The 19,646-nt window shown below is 48.1% G+C and overlaps 1 protein-coding gene across 2 annotated transcripts in view; it reads left to right on the top strand.

Annotated features, from left to right (window-relative positions):
* Positions 1 to 1,709: 1,709 nt before the first annotated feature.
* GGT5 (gamma-glutamyltransferase 5) overlaps positions 1,710 to 19,646 on the top strand; it is a 28,283-nt gene continuing 10,346 nt past the window's right edge. Inside the window, exons 1-3 of one of the 2 annotated variants that reach the window (XM_059138861.1) lie at positions 1,710 to 2,432; positions 18,361 to 18,491; positions 19,285 to 19,380. In XM_059138861.1, the coding sequence (XP_058994844.1) occupies positions 2,260 to 2,432; positions 18,361 to 18,491; positions 19,285 to 19,380 (400 nt within the window). In that variant the 5' untranslated portion in view covers positions 1,710 to 2,259. The remainder of the gene's footprint in view (positions 2,433 to 18,360; positions 18,492 to 19,284; positions 19,381 to 19,646) is intronic. The other variant, XM_059138862.1, reaches the window with a different exon arrangement.

Genomic DNA, 19,646 nt, shown 5'->3' with positions numbered 1-19,646 from the left:
AGGCGCCAGCCTCTCCCGCCATCCCTCAGGGGCTGTTAACTGGATATGATCTCTGACTGAGGAGCTGTGAGAAGCCGGGGTGGGCAGGAGAGGGTGGGTCACAGCCTGATGGCCACCCATGCCCCTGACCAGGGAGCCTAAGCGGGGACCCCTGAGGGCAGGGGCACAGGGGCCACCCCAAGTCTGGGCTCTCCCTCAGGAGACTGGAAAACTTGGTGTTTCTAAAGTGCCCACGAGGAAATGGAGTTTTGTGTCTGCCAGAGTCTGGGCCCTGAGCCCGGGAGGGTGATACATCCGGGGTCCCCTGGGGACGGGATGGAGGCTTGACTGGTGGGAAGTGCAAGTCTCCTCAGCTTTCATTTTGGCCCTAGAGGAAAGGTCATGGCCCCATTTGGAGGAGAGAAGACTGAGGCCTGAGGGGCTAGTCTCGCTCTGGGTGGAGGTTAACTCCTTGGGTTTCTGCATATGGGCTGAGCACACACAGTTCCCCAGGCCCCGTGGGCCTCCGCTGTGGGCTCCACCAGGTGCAGGGGGACTTGGTTTCCTCTCTTTCCTTCCCATTGTCTCCTGCACAAGGATATCAGGCCTTTCCCAGCTCAGTCTGTCCAGCCATACCTCTAGCCAGGCCTAGCATGACGCTCTTTCCTCTCCTGGGACTCGGCTCCTTCAGTCCCTGCCTCCTGGCCTCAGCCTGATCAGGACGGCTGTGGAGATGGGGGAATGTGCCATTCTTAGCACGCCAGACCCCTCTGTCTGCTGCCCCTGCTTTCCCAGAGGGTGGGCAGGCCCTGGGCCAGCAATGCACATTGTTTCTGGGTTGAGCCATGTCACTGTGGTATGGGAGACAGTGGGGACAGAAGAAGGTGCCCACAGCCCTCCCCCCTGCCCCCCCCCTCCCAGACAGCTGTGGAAACAGGCCTGTTGGAGAGACTGCCTGGCTGACCAGGGGCTCGGGTGGGGGCCTGGCAGGCTGTGTGGCTGTGTGGGCGGTTCGTCTGTTGTACTAGGAGGTGTCGAGAGGCCTGGGGTGGGCGATGCTCAGCTGGGGAGGAAGCCAGAGACTATAGGGGGGGTAGTGGGAGCTGTGTGGGAGGGAGTCCAGCCTGGACCCTGCACCCTGTGCTCCCACTGAGCCTGGTCAAGAAGGGCGTCAATGGGTCCCCCCCCACCCAGTTGCCTCCCCATTGGGTAACCCGAGGCCTAGGCAGGGGACCATCCAGACCAGTGTTCCCAGGGGAGGAGGCACAGCCTGCCCAGATGGACACAGGGAAGCGGACACACGGCCAGGGAAGTGCAGTGACCCAGACAGGAGGGCAGCCTCACTCTCAGGAGGCCTATGGTGGTATTCTGACAGCAGGCCCCAGGGGTGGGTGGCCTGGTGGGTAGTGGGCCAGATGTAGGCCCTGTTTACTTTCCTCACACAGAGGTCTTGTAGTCTTGGGTGTTTGATGTGGATCGGGAAGCTGAGCTCACTCCTGGTCACACCAGTTTCCTGGCTAGGCCATGACTGAGCTGGGACTTGAACCCGGATCCTGAGTGACATTGCCTTGGGTCCTGCAATCCCTCTGTCTCTGACCCTCTTCAGCCCCATGTCTGGGCCCCAGACATCCTCAGTGTCCTCTGGCTCTGGGGATGCTGAGGAAATCTTGCTGGGCGCAACCCCACCAAGGAGGTGGGAGGTGGGGTGCCCATGCAGCCCCCTTGTCCCTCTGTGGTGGATCCAGGGGAGGGGACAGGGCAGGTCTGAGTCCTGCTGTCCTGGCTCCCTCGGGGCGGGAGGTGCCAAGTCCCCAAGCACGTGGGGTGGGATAGCCCTGGGCAGGCTGTGGGAATGAGGGAGTTAACGGTGGTGGCTTGCTCCTCTCTGAGAGGAAAACTCCCCATAAACGCCCTGCTCCCTGGCCTCCTGCCAGGGCCAAGAACAGGGGCTGAAAACTGGAAGTTCAGGCAAGCGGCCAGCTCTGCCTCTAGCAGGCACTTGAGCAGGACAGCAGCCCTGTCGCTGCTGGCGGCTTGTCTGTATGCCCATCGGTCCGCCCAGGGGCCTCCAATCATCTGTAAGCCTGTCTGTCCATCTGTCTACAATCCTGTCTCTGTCCAGTGTCTCTCTGACCGTCCTTCTCTTCCTAGCCTATGTTCAGCTGTCTAGCCTGTCAATCCGTTTGTCTGTCTCTGGCTTCCATCTGTTCATCTGTCCCATCACCCGTGAATCTGTGCATTCGTCCGTCCACCTGAGGCTCCACTCTGAGCCTCAGAGCCATGGCCCAAGGCCGCAGGGTCACGGCCAGCATGGTCCTGCTGGGGTTGGGGCTGGCCCTGGCCATTGTTGTGCCAGCCGTGGTCCTCTCTCGCCGCCACACCAGCTGTGGCTCCCAGGCCTTTAGCCGCGCTGCAGTCGCTGCTGACTCCAAGGTCTGCTCGGACATTGGACGGTGAGTAAGATGTGGGTGGAAGCTGGGTGGTTCTCAGTGGCTGGCCCCTCCTGGAGACTCTGTAACTGGTGGTGAGAATGCGGAGAAGGTGTGTGTATAAGTGTGTGTATGTGTGTGTGTGTGCATGTGTGTGCACATAGTGGGGGCTGCACAGCTTCCAGCAAGGAAGCAGCCCCAGGACCCTTGAGCAAGAGGCAGGTGTGCGCATGAGACAGAAAGGGGTTTGGGGATATTGACAGATGTGGTGTATGAGTCTTTTCCTAGCTCCGGGTCTCAGGAGACCCGGAGAGGGCACCGCCACAGTGTCACCGGTCTGGCCCAGGCTGACCCTGATGACTAGTGCTTGGCCATTTAGAGAAGCCACAGCTGTTCTCCAAAGCTGGGGATTTTTCCCAGAAGCGAGGGCAAGACCTGGCCTGTCAGTGTGCACTCAGTGCTGTCCAGGGCCAGTTTCTCACCTGGGCCCAGGACCTGGGAAACCTGTCCTGGCCAGCACCATGTCCCCCACTGCCTTCCCTTCTGATGTCTGGGCCTGGGGCCCAGCCAGGGACTGCTGGATGTTTGGGGCTAGTGCAAGGTGGGTGTTAGAGAGGGGCCCCAGCTGGTGTTTTCCAGCCCTTTTCCAGGAAGCCCAGCCCATGGAAGGCTTCCTCTGCCCACCGGGGCAGAATAGAGCAGGACACCCCTCCTGGCTCTTGGCCCCCAGCCCAGGCTAGTGAGAAGCCCAAGCAGTCATCCCCCTCCCGGCTGGCTGGGTCTGTTTCCTGGAATAACTGCCTCATGGATCATTGTCAGGATCAGAAGTGCTTTGTAAGCCGAGGGGACAGTCCCGGAGCAAGGGGGAGCGTGGCCAAGTCCTCACCCAGGTGGCATTCCGTGCCACCTTTGTTTTGGCTTCCTCGTTCCTGCAAACTTTAACCTTCTGTTTCATTCATTCGCCTCCTCCTTCGTTCCTTCCTCCCTTTGTCTGTCCACCTGTCTTTCCCTACCTGGTCCTCTTTCCCCTCCCTCAGGGCTCCTTCAAGGATGAGGGTGGCAGCTCCAGCGGCATGGCCTCCCCAGGGGCCTCCCCCCCCTCCATGCTCTGGAGAGCATGCAGAGGTGCCGAGTCCACCAGAGCCTAGAGTTGTAAAGAGGCAAACAGGGCCTGGGCTTCAGGCCCCAGAGACCCCTGATGGGGATGTGGCCCCTGGCAGTGGGAGCCACTGCCACCTTTCTCTGTGGGGGGTCTGGGCCCATTGTGTCTCCCGGAGACTTTGTGGGGGGACCTGTATGGCATGTCTTGCTGTGTATGTGAGGGTCAGTGTTGGGGGGATCTCTGCTCGGAGCCCATGATGCCCTCTGCAAGTTTCCTTGGTGAGGAGAGAGGATGTGGTTTCTCCCCCTGTGTTTTGTGTTTGTTGGAAAGCACTCTCCACTTCTTGTTCTTGTTTTAAGAAGCCCGGAGTGGGAGGGAGCCTGGAGCTGGCCCCAGCTGATGTGGAACATGGAACAGGAGACCCTGGCTGGGCTGGGGACCTCCTGGCTTAGATCCCTCCCCTTGAGGGCTCCTGGCCATGCTGCTGCAGGCTCTGAAGGAAGCTGGCGGTCTGAAGCCCCCTCTCCTTCCTCCCCACTGTCCCCCCGCTTTCCCATCGCTGTCCCTTCTCTCCAGCAGGGCCTCCCAGACCCAGTCTTCTCCTCCCCAGCCAGCACCAGGTTGACTCCTTTGGGGTTGGGCCTTCTGCTGCAGCCTCCTGGGGGAGGTTTTTTTTTGTTTTGTTTGTTTTTAGTTTTTGTTTTTTAAGATTTTGACTCCCCACTGAGCGGGGAGCCTGATGTGGGATTTGATCTTGGGACCCCAGGATCATGACCTGAGCCTAAGGCAGACCCTTAACTGACTGAGTCACCTAGGCGTCTCTGGGGGAAGGTTCTTAGGTTGGCATGAGTGAGGACCCAGCACCATGAGGAATGTATAGACCCATGGTGACAACGAGGTCCCTTGCTCTCTAGTTTATCATCTTCCAGCACTAGGTCCCAGCGTGTTAAGCTTGTGTGCAAACTGTGTTCTGAGGCTCAGAGTAAGTGCTCGTCTTTTAGGGAGACTGCATGAGCTTCAGGGTAGTGGTGGCTTTTAGGTTTGTGACATGTGTCTGCTGTGGCCACTTGGAAATACCTGCCGTTCCACAGGATCCTCAGTGGAACGATTCACTGCTTTTCCCAGAATCCAGTGGGATTCATTGCTGAACTTGATTTATAAGGAAACTAGGTCTGTACAGAAGGGAGCTGCCTGGTGTCACAGAGTGAGCAGGCCCAGCTGGGACTGTCCTCTGCTGCCCCTGCAGGGGAGGAAACTGTCCCGAGCTGCTGGAGGGGTGGGGTCCTCCCAGAGCCCTCCATCGCCTATCCTGGATCCAAATGCCTGCCCAGCCTCTAGCAGGCCTGTAAAAGCCAGAGCTTTACTCGTAAAGGGAGTAGTTGTAGAAGACGATGGGTGGGGTAGGGGGGCACCTGGGTGGCTCAGTGGGTTGGGGCCTCTGCTTTCGCCTCAGGTCATGATCTCAGGGTCCTGGGATCGAGCCCCACATCGGGCTCTCTGCTCAGTGGGGAGCCTGCTTCCCTCCTCTCTCTCTGCCTGCATCTCTGCCTGCTTGTGATCTCTCTCTGTCAAATAAATAAATAAAATCTTAAAAAAAAAAAAAAAAAAAGGAAGAAGAAGAAGAGGATGGTGGGGTCCAGAGCTCTCCAGAGCGCTCCAGAACATTGGAGTCTGGGCTGCAAAGATGGGGATGGGATTGGCCCTGAGAGCTGGGTCTTATCAGCTGCTCCAGCCCCATCCAGTGGTCTGGGGGGGTCATGCTCTTAGCACAGAGGAGAGCAGGGACTCTAGCAAGTGGTTGCAACCTTTGAGCCTCAGTTTCCTCACCTGTGAAACGGGACTCATGCCAGCACTTCCCTCATGGGGGTTGGGGGGACGCATGAAGCTTGCCTTGCCAGTAGGTGCTCCCTCGATGTCAGCGGCCTGACCGTTAACTGTTAACATTGGCTTGGACTGGAGTATGGGTCAGCATCTCAGGACCCCGAGTTAGGGCCTGGAGTCAGAGCAGGGAGCCTATGGTGGGGAAGGCTCATAGGGGTTAGGGTGTGACCCCACCCCTTCCTTCCGCCCCAGCTCCTATGACCCTCGTGGTTCTCTGGACTCCTGGCCAGCTCCCCAGGAAATTACTGCATTTCCTCCCCTCTGGGGCCATGCCTGTGGAAACTGCCCATGTGCCTGGACACTGTGCACCCACATGTGGCAGTCTGTCTACGTGGCTGAGTGTATGACAGCAGTGGTGGTGACAGCAGCCCCTTGGCTCCTTGGGGACAGACGTGGCAGAAATCTCTGACTGTTCTGCACGCAGCTCTCTGCGGACTAGGACTGCTCCCACTCACAGTCGAAAATGTTCAGGATGCCTGGATGGCTCGGTAGAGCATATGACTCTTGATCTTGGGGTCATGAGTTTGAGCCCCATGTCGGGTAAAGAGTTCACTTAAAAAACAAAGCAAAATGAAAAAACAGGCTCAGGGAGGTTGAATCCTGCGCCCTGTCTCATGCAGTTGGAATGCAAGGGTGGTTTAACATAATTTAGGAGACAGAAAAATTATTTGATTGTCTTGGTAATGCAGAAATGCATTTGATGTAAAATTTGCATTTGTAGGCATTTGATGTAAAACCTGATAGGAAAGTGGACAAAAAACTTTATTTTATTTTATTTATTTTTTGGGGGGGTTAGCCAAGGTATTTCTTTCTTTTCTTTCTTTTTTTTTTTTTTAAGATTTTATTTATTTATTTGACAGATAGAGATCACAAGTAGGCAGGCAGGCAGAGAGAGAGGAGGAAACAGGCTCCTTGTCGAGTAGAGAGCACAATGTGGGGCTCGATCCCAGAGCCCTGAGATCATGACCTGAGCCGAAGGCAGTGGCTTAACCCACTGAGCCACCCAGGCGCCCCTGGACAAAAATATTTAACAGAAACTTCATAGTAGAGGATATTTGAATGGCCAGGAATCACAAGCCCTCAACATTAGGCATGGATTTGCTTATCCTCTGTCTCAGCTACCACAAAGGCAAGGACTTTGACCATGCGGTTACCACTGTGCCCCCAGGACAATGGCTGCATTGCAGACCGTAGGTGCTGTGTTCCTATTTGATGAAGGATCCTGCAGGTAGAGAAGCTTGTATGCCCCTCATGCATCCACAAGGCCCACTGACTTGTACTCTGTTATACACATTCATAGGCACGGTGGCCCTGGCTCAGGACCCCTTGGGCTGGAGTTCCCACTCACCAGCTACACGATACAGGGCACGTGATTTAACCTCCCTGAGTTGGGGTCTTTTTTTTTTTTTTTTTAAATAAACTCTATACTCAATGTAGGGCTCAAACTCATGACCCTTGGATCAAGAATCACATGCTTAGCTGCATTTCACAAAATTTTTTGCGATTGTTTTGGCTATTTCCCCCCTCAATGCTTTTATATATATATTTAAGATTTTATTTATTTATTTGACAGAGAGAGAGATCACAAGTAAGCAGAACAGCAGGCAGAGATAGAGGGGGAAGCAGGCTCCCTGCCAAGCAGATAGCCTAACACAGGGCTTGATCCCAGGACCCTGAGATCATGACCCAAGCTGAAGGCAGAGGCTTAACCCACTGAGCCACCCAGGTGCCCCTCAATGCTCATATTTTTATGTTTTTAAAGATTTATGTATTTATTTGAGAGAGAGAGAGAGAGAGAGCATGAGCTGGAGGGGCAGCGGGAAAGGGAGAGAGAATCTCAAGTAATCTCAGCACTGAGGGCAGAGCCCAACATAGGGCTCTATCCCACAACCCTGAGACCATGACCTGAGCTGAAATCAAGTCTGATGCTTAACTGACTGAGCCACCCAGGTACCCCTGTTTTTATCTTGAAAAAGTTTTAAACCCACAGAAAAAGAGAAAGAATGCCACTTATACTTCACTTAGGTTCACCAATTGTTAATGTTTCACCTCATTTTCTCTCTGTCCATATGTTATCTATCTACATTTTTAAAAAGTTGCATTAATCATTGCACTTTATCCCTAAATACTTAGGTACATATCTACTATGAATAAGATCAGTCTCCTATATAACATTGATACCATTATCACCCTCAAGAAACTTGACCTTGATATAATAGTAGTATTTGATACTTCATCCAATTCAAATTTTCCCAGTTGATCCAATAAACCTGTCACCTATTATCTATAATCTATCTCTTTAGATATCTCTTTAGATCCAGTATCTAATTAGTGATCATCATTTTTTTTTTAGATTTATTTATTTATTTATTCATGTGACAGACAGAGATCACAAGCAGGCAGAGAGAATGAGAGGGGGAAGCAGGCTCCCTGCTGAGCAGAGAGCCGGATGTGGGGCTCGATCCCAGGACCCTGGGATCATGACCTGAGCCGAAGGCAGAGGCTTTAACCACTGAGCCACCCAGGCGCCCCAGTGATCATCATTTTTTAAAGTCTCCTTTAATCTAGAACTATCTCCTGCTTTTTTTAAAAAAAGATTTTATTTTATTTTATTATTTTATTTTTGACAGAAAGAGACACAGTGAGAGAGGGAACACAAGCAGGGAGAATGGGAGAGGGAGAAGAGGCTTCCCACTGAGCAGGGAGCCTGATGTGGGGCTTGATCCCAGGACCCTAGGATCATGACCTGAGCTGAAGGCAGACTCTTAACTGAGCCACCCAGGTGCCCCTATCCCTTGCTTCTTAAAATACAAACTGATCTTCTATGACATTAACAGTTTTTTTTTTTTAAAGATTTTATTTATTTTATTTGACAGAGAGAGAGATCACAAGTAGGCAGAGAGGCAGGCAGAGACAGAGGGGGAAGCAGGCTCCCCGCTGAGCAGAGAGCCCGATGCGGGGCTCGATCCCAGGACCCTGAGATCATGACCTGAGCCGAAGGCAGCAGCTTAATCCACTGAGCCACCCAGGCGCCCCGACATTAACAGTTTTTAAAGATTGATTGATTGATTGATTGAGAGCATGTGAGTGGGGGGAGGGGCAGGGGTGAGGCAAAAGAGAATCTCAAGCAGACTTCCCGTTGAGCTTGGAGCCTGATGTGGGGCTCAATCCCATGACCCTGAGATCATGACCTGGAATGGAAATCAGGGGTAAGCTGCCTAACCAACTGAGCCAGCCAGGTGCATTATAACATTAACATTTTTAAAGAAGCCTGTCCCCTTGAATCACACAGCCTTGCTTTACAATCTTGGTTTGTCTGATTATTTTCTCATTATCAGATTCTGGTTCAACACGAAAGCTCCCCCATCATTAGTGATGTTAAGTTGGATCATTTCATGAAGGTGGTATCTTCTAGATCTCTTCATTGTAAGGCTATTATTTTCTTTATTAAATTAGTAATATATGTTCTGATACTTTGAGACCAGATGAATATCCTTTTTTCAAACAACACTTGACCCCCTGTTTTAGCATCTATTTTGGTCCTTGTCTGAATAAATTCGTGTTTGCAAAAAGGTGATTTCTAAACCTGTCATTTCTTCAACATTCATGAGTTCGTATTCTTCTGTCAAAAAGATCCCCTCCTCCCCAACCTAGATGTTCTTGAATGTCACTGTTGACTCAAGGATTTTTTCAATTCATTGTGTTATAATCCATCCCTGTTCTTCTTTTTGATCCCCAAGTTGTCACAAATTTGACCAATGGGAGCCACTCTAAGCCAGCAACTATATTCTTTTACGCAAACCCATTAGTCTTAGAAAATTTTCTTGACTTCCTGCCCCAAATGTTCCAAGATCTACTTGTACATTCCCTCAGCCAGATCTGAAATCAGGAATCAGTAGAGTATAGTATTTCAGAAACCAAGATCTGAGGGCTAGGGATGTTCACGGAGACAGGGAAGACATTGCTTCTACATTGTGTCCATGAACGGAAGCAGAAAAATGTACAAATATCTTGAGTCTGTACCAAGACCTCCAGCTGAGATCCATGACCATAGGCTTCTTTCCATCTTCCTCTGTCTGACACTGTGTGTCTCTTCCACGATGGTCAAAGAAGTTCCCATCAATGTTAGTATATTTACATATTGGCTCTATTCCCAATAACCACAAAATAGTTTCAAAATTACTTCAATAAGACCACTATGAACAACAAGTCTACTAAGTAAAATCTGAGATGTCTTTGCAGGTTTGTTGTTGTTTGTTTTTGTTTTATTGTCCTGAGGCTATATTACATAAAAGATCAGTGGTGAAATTAAATTATTTTTCCTGTGTGGTTATCAGTTCAATATACCATTAGCTTATTTTTTTTCAGTTTGTATTGTTTTAGGGTTTCCGTTTTGTTTTAATTTTATTTTTGACTATAAGTCAAAACTATGTAAAGAGATATCCTCAAAGATCTCATTCACATTACCTTCATCCTGTTCCTACTTAGTCTTTTAGAGGGAATAATTTTCATTGGTCTCTAATTTCTTTTTTTCCTGTTTTTTTTTAACTTACATATCATTCTTTTCATTTTCTTTTTTGCTCTTTCCTTTCTTTTTTATTTTTTTTTAAATAATTTTTTATTTTTTTAAATAAACATATAATGTATTATTAGCCCCAGGGGTACAGGTCTGTGAATCGCCAGGTTTACACACTTCACAGCACTCCATAGCATGTACCCTCCCCAATGTCCATAACCCCACCATCTTCCCTTTCTTTTTGCTATTATTTCTGTGTTTCTGTTTGAAAAACAAGCAAATATATCACTTATTGTCTCTTTTTTGCCATAGCTTTTTATATCAAGAAAGACTTGTATTTTTGCCATAATGGTTATTATATTTCCGTTGATATCTTTATTGTATATTATATATGCAATTATAATATTAGATGTATAATTATGGTACTTTTAATTCTGCTTTTTTGGAATATTATTTGTTTGCTCCTCTGATGATTAAACTAGGCTATGGTGCCTAGTCATTTGGTCAAATACTAGTCTAGAGTTTGCTCTGAGGGTATTTTTTAGATGTGATTAACATTTCATTCAGCTGACTTTAATAAAACATTACCCCAAATGTGGGTGGGCCGCATCTAATCAGTTGAAGGTCTAAAATGCAAAACCAGGTTTATCAGAGAAGGAATTCTGCCTCAAATCTATGACATAAAAATCCCATCTGGGGGGCGCCTGGGTGGCTCAGTCCGTTAAACCTCAGCTCTGGTCATGATCCCAGGGTCCTGGGATGGAGAACTGCATCAGGTTCTCTGCTCAGTGGGGAGCCTACATCTCCCTCCACCCCCCATTCATTCTTTCCCTCTCTCTCTGAAATAAATAAAATTAAAAGGTTAAGAAAAAAAAATCCCATGTATGTTTCTATCCTCGTGGCCTGCCCTACAGATTTTGAACTTGCCAGCTTCTACAATAACATGAAACAATTCCTTAAAATAAAAATCTCTCTCTACATCTATCCCATTAGACTTATAGACTTCCCTACTAGGAGTAATATTGAAACTACCTAGAAACCTCTTTTTTCCCCTGTTCCCTTTCTTTCCTAAGAGGATATAAAGGGATATGGGATATCTTTTTACTCTCAATTAATACCTAGCCGTCAATCAATAACCTTATTCTACTTCTTACATAGCCTCCCCATTCACACTCCCATCCTCCTTTTTTTTTTAAATCCACACAATAGGCCTCACTACCCATAATAGCTAAAGCTGTTTCTACTATGTTTTCAGTTAATTTTCTCTTTCCACCAAATGAGTTTTCTGTCCAGACAATCATTAAAAGGAAAATTTTCATTGGTTCGTTTAACACAGCCAAACATCTGGTTTCATGTGCAATAACACAGGCACCTTTGCTTTTATCAATACTAGGGCCTGTAAACCAGAGTATTTTTTTTTAACCTGCCATTGACTGGCCCATAAGTCAAAGACAACAGTCATGTCCTCAAAACAAAATCCCCACTCCATTTTTATGGTTGTACTGTGCCTCCATTTTCAGAAAAATAAGCATTACATTGCTATCCCGTTTCCATAATAACTATCATTTTTAGTCTAAGATCTATGGGTAATTATATATTTAATTCCTACTCTCACTCATGTCGGAATCTTTCCCGTTATTTTGGTTGTCTGATGTCTGTTCTCTATAAGATTCTTCAGAAAGTTTTCATGCTGGAAATATTCACTGAGTTCTTGCATGTCCATAACAAATAGTTTGCGGCCTTCGTAGGTGACGGTCAGTTTAGCTGGATATAAAATCATTGTTCACATTTCCTTTCCTTGAATGTGTTGATTATAACCCTTCCTCAGTCCTGGCACAAAGCATTGCTGTTGAAAAGTCTGATTGCAATCTGATTTTCTTTCTCCTGTAAGAGAGTTAATCTTTTTATCTAGATGCCAAAAAATTTTGTTAATAAAGTCTGATAGGTTTATTAGAGTATACCTCAGTGTTGGCTATTCTGAATTGATTTCCTAATGTAGTGAAGTGCCCTTTTCAATACAGAGTAAATTTTATAGTTTTTTTTTCTCTTTAAATCAGGAAAGTTATCTTGAATTATATTGTTTATTATTCATTCTGTCCCAAAGATTTGGATTTCCACCTTGGGACTCCTATTAAGTGTACATTTGATATTCTTGCCTATCTTTTGTATTTTAAAATCTCTTTTTCATTAAAAAATTTCCCCTTTTCATCTTCTCTTTCATTTAGGGAACCTCTGTAGGTATTTGCTCTGTGTTTATCTTTGTTCAGCCTTCATTTCTTTTTCATTTTTTTAAAAGATTTTATTTATTTATTTGACAGAGAGACAGAGATCACAAGTAGGCAGAGAGGCAGGCAGAGAGAGAGGGGGAAGCAGGCTCCCCGCCAAGCAGAGAGCCTGATGCAGGGCTCGATCCCAGGACCCTGAGATCATGATCCAAGCCAAAAGCAGAGGCTTTAACCCACTGAGCCACCCGGTGCCCCACAGCCTTCATCTCTGAGAGTTTTTTCTCCTATGTTCTATTCTTTCCTGAGTTCTATAATTTTGGTTTTTTTTTCTATAATTTTTAAAAAAGATTTTATTTACTTATTTATGAGAGAGAGAGAGAGAGAATGAAAGTACAAGCAGCTGGAGCAGGAGCCAGAGGGAGAAGCAGGCTTCCCACTAAGCAAGGAGCCCGATCCAGGACCCTACCCTAGATCACAACCTGAGCTGAAGGTGGAGAGTTAACCGACTGAGCCACCCAGGTGTCCCTATAATTCTGTTTTTTAATTCCTCTTTTCCAGTCTCTTCATGGGCAGTTTTTCTAATTCTGATGTCTGCTGCCCCTTCATTGCCTCTGTAATCCTTCTAACTTATTTTGGCACATCCTGAAATACTAATTTGCTGTTTACATCTGATTTGTAAGCTTGTCTTTCTGGTATGGGGTGTGACTTCAACATGTTTTTTTTGTTCACGTTCAAGCAAGATGAATTTTCCTATACGTTTAGGCTGGAAGGCGGGTCAAAATAGTTTTTATCAGTTCATGGCTCTTGAATTCCTTCTGCTGTTTCTGCAAAATGATTGGAAATATATATGGTCTCCTACTTTCTGATAACTGTTTTCTCTTTCCTTTGACTCTGTGGTTCCAGTCCCGTTCAGTTTGCTTCTACTAAAGCAGCTTCTCATCAGGGCGGCTCCCTCTGCCCTGAAGGAGAACGTTGGTTTATTTGTTTTGAGAGTTCTCAGGATCCAGAACTATTTGGCAGCATGCCTTCCCTTGGCCTTCCCTTTCACTCACGCATAATCTGGTGCCAAACCCAACCTTTAACACTCCTCTGAGTAAAGGTTCTCAGATTGTTTGGTCCTCCAGACTTCCCTGTGTGGCCCTGAGGTGAATGTGGGAATTCTTCAGACCCACTGCCTCCCTTCCCCAACATATAGTGTGTTATTAGTTTTAGGGGTAGAGGTCTGTGATTCATCAATCTTATATAATACCCAGTCCTGATTACATCACGTGCCCTTCTTAATTCCCATCACCCAGTTACCCCATCCCCTTACCCCCCCCCCCCGACCTCCTGCAACTCTCAGTTTGTTTCTTATGACTAAGAGTCTCTTATGGTTGGTCCCCTTCTGATTTTGTCTTGTTTTATTTTTCCCTCCCTTTGCCCATGAACCTCTGTTCTGCTTCTTAAATTCCACATGAGCGAGATCATAAAATTGTCTTCTGGTTGACTTATGTTGCTTGGCACAATACCTTCTAGTTCTGTCCACATTATTGCAAATGGCAAGATTTCATTTTTTTAATGGCTGAGTAATATTCTATTGTGCGCACACGGGCGCGCGCACACACACACACACACACACCACATCTTCTTTACCCATTCATATGTCCATGGACATCTGGGCTCTTTCCATAGTTTGGCTGTTGTGGATGTTGCTGCTATAAACATTGGGGTGCACATGCCCCTTCGGATCACTACATCTGTATCTTTATGGTAAATACCCAGTAGTGCGATTGCTGGGTCGTAGGGTAGCTCTGTTTTCAACTTTTTGAGAAATCTCCACAGTTTTCCAGAGTGGCTGCACCAGCTTGCATTCCCACCAACAGTGTAAGAAGGTTCTACATGGGGGTTTTCTTTTCTTTTCTTTTTAAATACTTTATTTATTTATTTGAGAGAGAGAGCGGGAGAGAGAGCACACGCAGGGAGGAGAGGGAGAAGCAGGCTCTCTGCTGAGCAGGGAGCCCGACACAGGGCTCAATCCCAGGGCCCTGAGATGATGACCTGAGCCGAAGGCAGATGCTTAACCAACTGAGCCACCAAGGCGCACCTGTGTGGAGGCGGTTTCTAAGTCATTTGTATTATTTCAGTTCCGTGAAACTTGCTGATATGTTTATATAAATATTTTATGTGTTCTTGAACGTTCTTGTGTGTTCAGCTTCATGACTGTTGGATGCTGCGTCCTGCACATGTCGGCTCAGTCATCTTATCATAGTGGTGACATCCAGATCTTCTATAGCCTCACTGATTTTTCTCCTGCTGATTTTAGAAGTTTCTGAGAGAGTATGTTAGTCTCCTCCCATGTATATTTGTCTATTTCTTTGCATGCTGCCAAGTTTTGCTTTATATGTTTTTTAATCTGTTAAGTGTGCACACATCCAGATTTTTATATCTTTCTATTGAGTTGAGCTTTTTATGATATTAACGTGTCACTGTTATTTCTAATAATGTTTTTCTTCTTAAAGGCTACTTTGTCTGAAATTAATATAGTTATACATGTTGGTTAATGTTCACATGATATATATATATTTTTGTTGTTGTTGTTGTTGTTGTTTTATCCCTACGTCTCTTAATACATTTTCTCTATGTTCTTTACTTTTTTTCCTTCTGTATTTAGATTTTGATATTTTTGTATTGAATTAATCTTTTTTTGAAAAAAATCTGTGTCTAGGGTGCCTGGGTTGGCTCAGTTGTTTGAGCATCTGCCTTCGGCTCAGGTCATGATCCCAGGTCCTGGGATAGAGCCTCACATGGGGCTCCCTGCTCAGCGGGGCATCTGCTTCTCCTTCTGCTTCTGCCACTCCTCCCTGCTCATGCTCTTTCACTCCCTGTCACTCTCGTACTCACTCAAATAAATGAATAAAAATCTTTAAAAATTTTTGTGTCCAGGGGCGCCTGAGTGGCTCAGTGGGTTAAGCCGCTGCCTTCGGCTCAGGTCATGATCTCAGGGTCCTGGGATCGAGTCCCGCATCGGGCTCTCTGCTCAGCAGGGAACCTGCTTCCTCCTCTCTCTCTGCCTGCCTCTCTGCCTACTTGTGATCTCTCTGTCAAATAAATAAGTAAAATCTTAAAAAAATTTTTGTGTGTGTGTCCAATCTCTTATTAATGCACTGTTAGCATTGAGCTCCTAATTCCATGTTTTATCATTGCCATTTCTCTGGGGAAATCCTTCATCTTGTCTTTTATATCCTTAAATGTAGTTATTTAAAATCTGTGGTCAGACAGTTTCATAATCTGGAGGTCCCATGGGTCTCTTTCTCCTATTGTTTGTGCTTTCTCTTGGGCTTTGTTTATGTTGTATTATTACTGCCTTGTTTGCTTGGTTATTTTGAAGACAGCCTTTGCAGAGTGTGTCAAAAATTGTTCAAGAAAATTGTTAGAAATAATTTGAGGTCCAGAATACCAACATTCTGGAATGACTTTAATTCCATTTGACTGAGAGTTGATTTGAAGCTGGGCCACTGGGCTTGTCAGGCCTGGCCCGTTTCTCGTTTTACCCCCAGAGTGAGGACAACCCATCGCAAGTCCGGTTCACCAGCACACCCAGGCTCCGGCCACACAATGATGTCAAAAGCACTATGTGGCTTCTTGGCCCCTTCTTTCAGAACTGGCAAACATTTTGAGGAGGGAAAGCTATCTCCAAATGCCAGACTCCTCTGTCTCTAGGCCTGCATTTCTTTCCTGCCTGTGATGCCTTTATTTATTTTTTTTTTTAAAGATTATTTATTTATTTGAGAGAGAAAGGACATGAGCAGGGGTGGGGGAGCACGGAGGGGAGAAAAAAGCAGGCTCCTGCAGAGCCCGATGCAGGGCTAGATCCCAAGACACAGATGGTGACCAGAGCCAAGGGCAGACACTTAAAGGACTGAACCATCCAGGCACAACCCCCGTCCCCCGTCCCCTGCCCCCGTGATGTTTTAAAGTAGATGTTTTCCCTTTGTCTGGCTCTTCTAGTGGTCTGTGGGAAATTTAATCCGAATGATTTTGTTTCCCATTACAGCGATGTCTGATTTACATTTTGACAGACGATTTTGTTAAAACAGAAGGGGGATGGCAGATGTTGGGGACCAAGGAGGAGGCCGTTGCAATAACCCAGTAAGAGATGCCTGTGGCTTGGATCTGGGGATGAAAGAAAGTGACCAACCAAGAGTGGCTCCAGCGTTCACAGCCTAAGCAAATGGGTGAAGGGTTATGTCCTTTTCTAAGATAATGATGGTAGAAAGGGAGCCATTTTGGGGGGCAGAGGTAAGAAGGAAGGAAATGGAGTTTAGGTCACATTGAGAGGGAAATGCCCTGGCGCCTGTGTGGCTCAGCCATTAAGCATCTGCCTTCAGCTCATGTCATGATCCTGGGGTCCTGTGTTCCAGCCCTGTATTGGGCTCCCTGCTTGGCGGGAAGCCTGCTTCTCCCTCTCCCAGTCCCCCTGCTTGTGTTCCCTCTCTCTCTGTGTTTCTCTCTGTCAAATAAATAAAATCTTAGAAAAAGAAAGTGAAATACCTCAAATAAAGACTTAAGAAAGAAACAAACAAACCCAAACCAAATAAAACAAAAAATGAAATGCTTCTCAAGCACCCAAAGGAGGTATCTTGTGGATGGCTGGGGTGTGCCTGGAGTTTAGGGGAGAGGTCTAAGCTGGAGATAAAACTTGGCTATCATCAGAATAGAGTTACATTTTGGGCGCCTGGGTGGCTCAGTGGGTTAAGCCGCTGCCTTCGGCTCGGGTCATGATCTCAGGGTCCTGGGATCGAGTCCCGAGTCGGGCTCTCTGCTCAGCAGGGAGTCTGCTTCCTCCTCTCTCTCTCTGCCTGCCTCTCTGCCTACTTGTAATCTCTCTCTGTCAAATAAATAAATAAAATCTTAAAAAAAAAAAAAAAAAAAAAAAAAGAATAGAGTTGCATTTTAAGCCCTGAGCCTAGATCAGCTCATCTGGGAGAAGAAAACAGGTGCACAAGGATGGAAGACTGAGCCTGAGGCCCCCAACAGCATGAGGTGAGGGAAGTGGGGAGAAACCAGAGCATGGTGGCAGGCGGTGGTGGGGGCCTGGAAGCCGACTGCAGAAAGCACTTCCAGAAGCCGGGAATAATGGGTCAGGTGACATAAGGCTTTTGTGACGGGAAGTTTTTGTTTTTTAAATAGTTTTCCAGTTTGTCTTTTGTTTTTGTATGTGGTGTTTTAATTTTGTGAGGCATCTGTGTTTCTCCCTGCCTGGATGTGACCATCTTCGTTGTGTCATGCTGCTGGCTTCCGCCCCTTTTCCCGGTCCAACATACCGCGTGTCCATGCTATAGCCATGTGTGCCCATGGGTGGGCCCAGAGCAAGGACATTGGCTCAGGGGAGCTTGTGAGCCGAGGGTTGGAGGGGGGTGTCAGGCTGAAGTGCCGGAGCTGAGGGAGGGTACCGGGGTCGGAGGTCCTATGGGGTGGGGGAGGGGAACGGGGTCCACTCCCTCTCTGGGCCTTGGTTTCCCCATCTGTAATTGGTTTAAATGCTCACTTCCTGGAAGTTTTGTGGAGGATTCCTTAGTGTTCAGGAAGGGGCGGCCTCCAGTGAACTGCTCAGGGCTGTGCCCTAGGAACAAGGTCATTTCCTCAACACAGGCCAGTCTGACTAGACCCATGGAGCTAAAAGGTCTATCCGTTGGTGCCCACAGACAGGTGGGAGACTGAGACCAGAGAACGTTCCCACAGACACTGGAGCCCCAGGAGGGGCTGGGGAACCCATTAGCCCAGGCCCCTGGTGACAGGGCAGGCTCCTGGGATCACCTGAAAACAGTCCAGTCTTAAAAGGATTGGGACCTGTGGTATCCCCAGTAGGATGCTGAGTGGGAGCTGCCTAGGCTGGGCTCCTGGACTGCTGGGGACTGGGGGGTCTGGCCCAGGCAAGTGAGTCATGGCTGCTGGGAGGGACTAGGGAACAATGGCTGTAAAAACACTGCACAAACTGAGAAGTACCTTATGTAAGGCAAGGGGGAGTGTAAATGCCATTATGATTTGCAGTCTGTAGAGAGCTATGGACCTGTGAGCAGCTGGACTTGAGGGGTCAGCCCAATGTAGTCTCCAACCTAACCCAGAGTTTGGTAGCTGCAGATGGTCACCCACATGTCTCCATTCCCTGGTAAATGCCAGCTGAGGAAGCCCATGTTGGGAGGCTGGGGCCAGGGAGCCAGACCTCTTGTTCTGTGTCATGTTCCCTAGAGCCATTCTCCAGCAGCAGGGCTCACCTGTGGATGCCACCATCGCAGCTCTGGTCTGCACTGGAGTCGTCAACCCTCAGAGCATGGGCCTGGGCGGAGGGGTCATCTTCACCATCTACAATGCAACCACGGGTGAGTTCATATGAGGGTCCCCATGGCGAGGACAGGCTGGTCCACAAGCGCTAACAGTGAAGTGCTTACAAACATCCTAAGAGTTTGCCGTGCACCCACACATCTTCCTGGGTCCTCTTGGTGCCCCCCATGTGCAAAGCCACTGCAGCCCATCTCAGATAGGAGCACTGCCAGGGAGGAGGAAATTCTTCTGCCCTTCAAGGTCCTTCTAGCTAACTATTAAATTGACAAGAGGGAAAGTGACAGGACAAAATCAAATTTAACTTCCTATGTATGGGGAATCCACACAGACATGGAAATCCCACAGACAGACAAAATCAGCTGTCTAGCGGATAGGGGTCTGGGACTTCAAAGGGAAGGAATGCAATTCACAGGAAGATAAAGAAGAGTAAACATTTGCTAAGCAAATGTGCACGTGGCCACTGGGAAACAATGGGACCCAAAGGCCTCGCAAGGTCCCTCCCTGTCTCTCCGACCTAGCTTGTATCCTGCTATAGTTGTCTATGGTGATGGTTCTCTTCCTGGAGAAGGTCTTCTGTCTAAATTCTTTCAGGCAGTAGTAGAGGGGAGATAGAAAGCTCTTCTGGACTCAAAAATAATCTTCAAGGCAAAGTGGTCCATTTTGGGGTGTTCTGCTTTTGGCCCCTACAGCACAGAGTCAAGTTCAAGGTACAAAGAGAGAAACAGGCCTAGAACAGGGCCAGGGGCATATGAGGGGAGCGTATGGTGTGGGGTGAGACCCAGAAGCCACAGGAGTGCCCCTGAGTGCTCACGTGCCCTGACCCAACTCCAGGAAAGGTGGAAGTCATCAATGCCAGGGAGACAGTGCCTGCCAACTACGTCCCGGGTCTGCTGGACCAGTGTGAGCAGGCCCAGCCACTGGGCACAGGTGAGACCCTTGGAGGGACCACCCTCTCATCCTACCAGGCCACTGAGGCTGACTAGAACCCTCCCCTGAAGGGGCTTTGTGGACAGGCTGTGCCACCCTGGTGCTAAGGGAGCCCCCCTCGAGGTCCTGACCCCCCGGAGTTGAGAGTCTTCCTGGGACAGGGCTTTCTGAGTAGGGAGTGGTAATCCAGGCAGAGGGACCAGACTGGCAAAGGTCTGGAAGGTTCAGTGGCGATGGGATGGTGGGTGGGGTGGGAGGTCCTGAGG

This window comes from Mustela lutreola, chromosome 11 (assembly GCF_030435805.1).
Source record: "Mustela lutreola isolate mMusLut2 chromosome 11, mMusLut2.pri, whole genome shotgun sequence".
NCBI lineage: Eukaryota > Metazoa > Chordata > Mammalia > Carnivora > Mustelidae > Mustela > Mustela lutreola.
The sequence above is the reverse complement of the archived record's forward strand: the minus strand, read 5'-3'. Positions and strand labels throughout refer to the sequence as shown.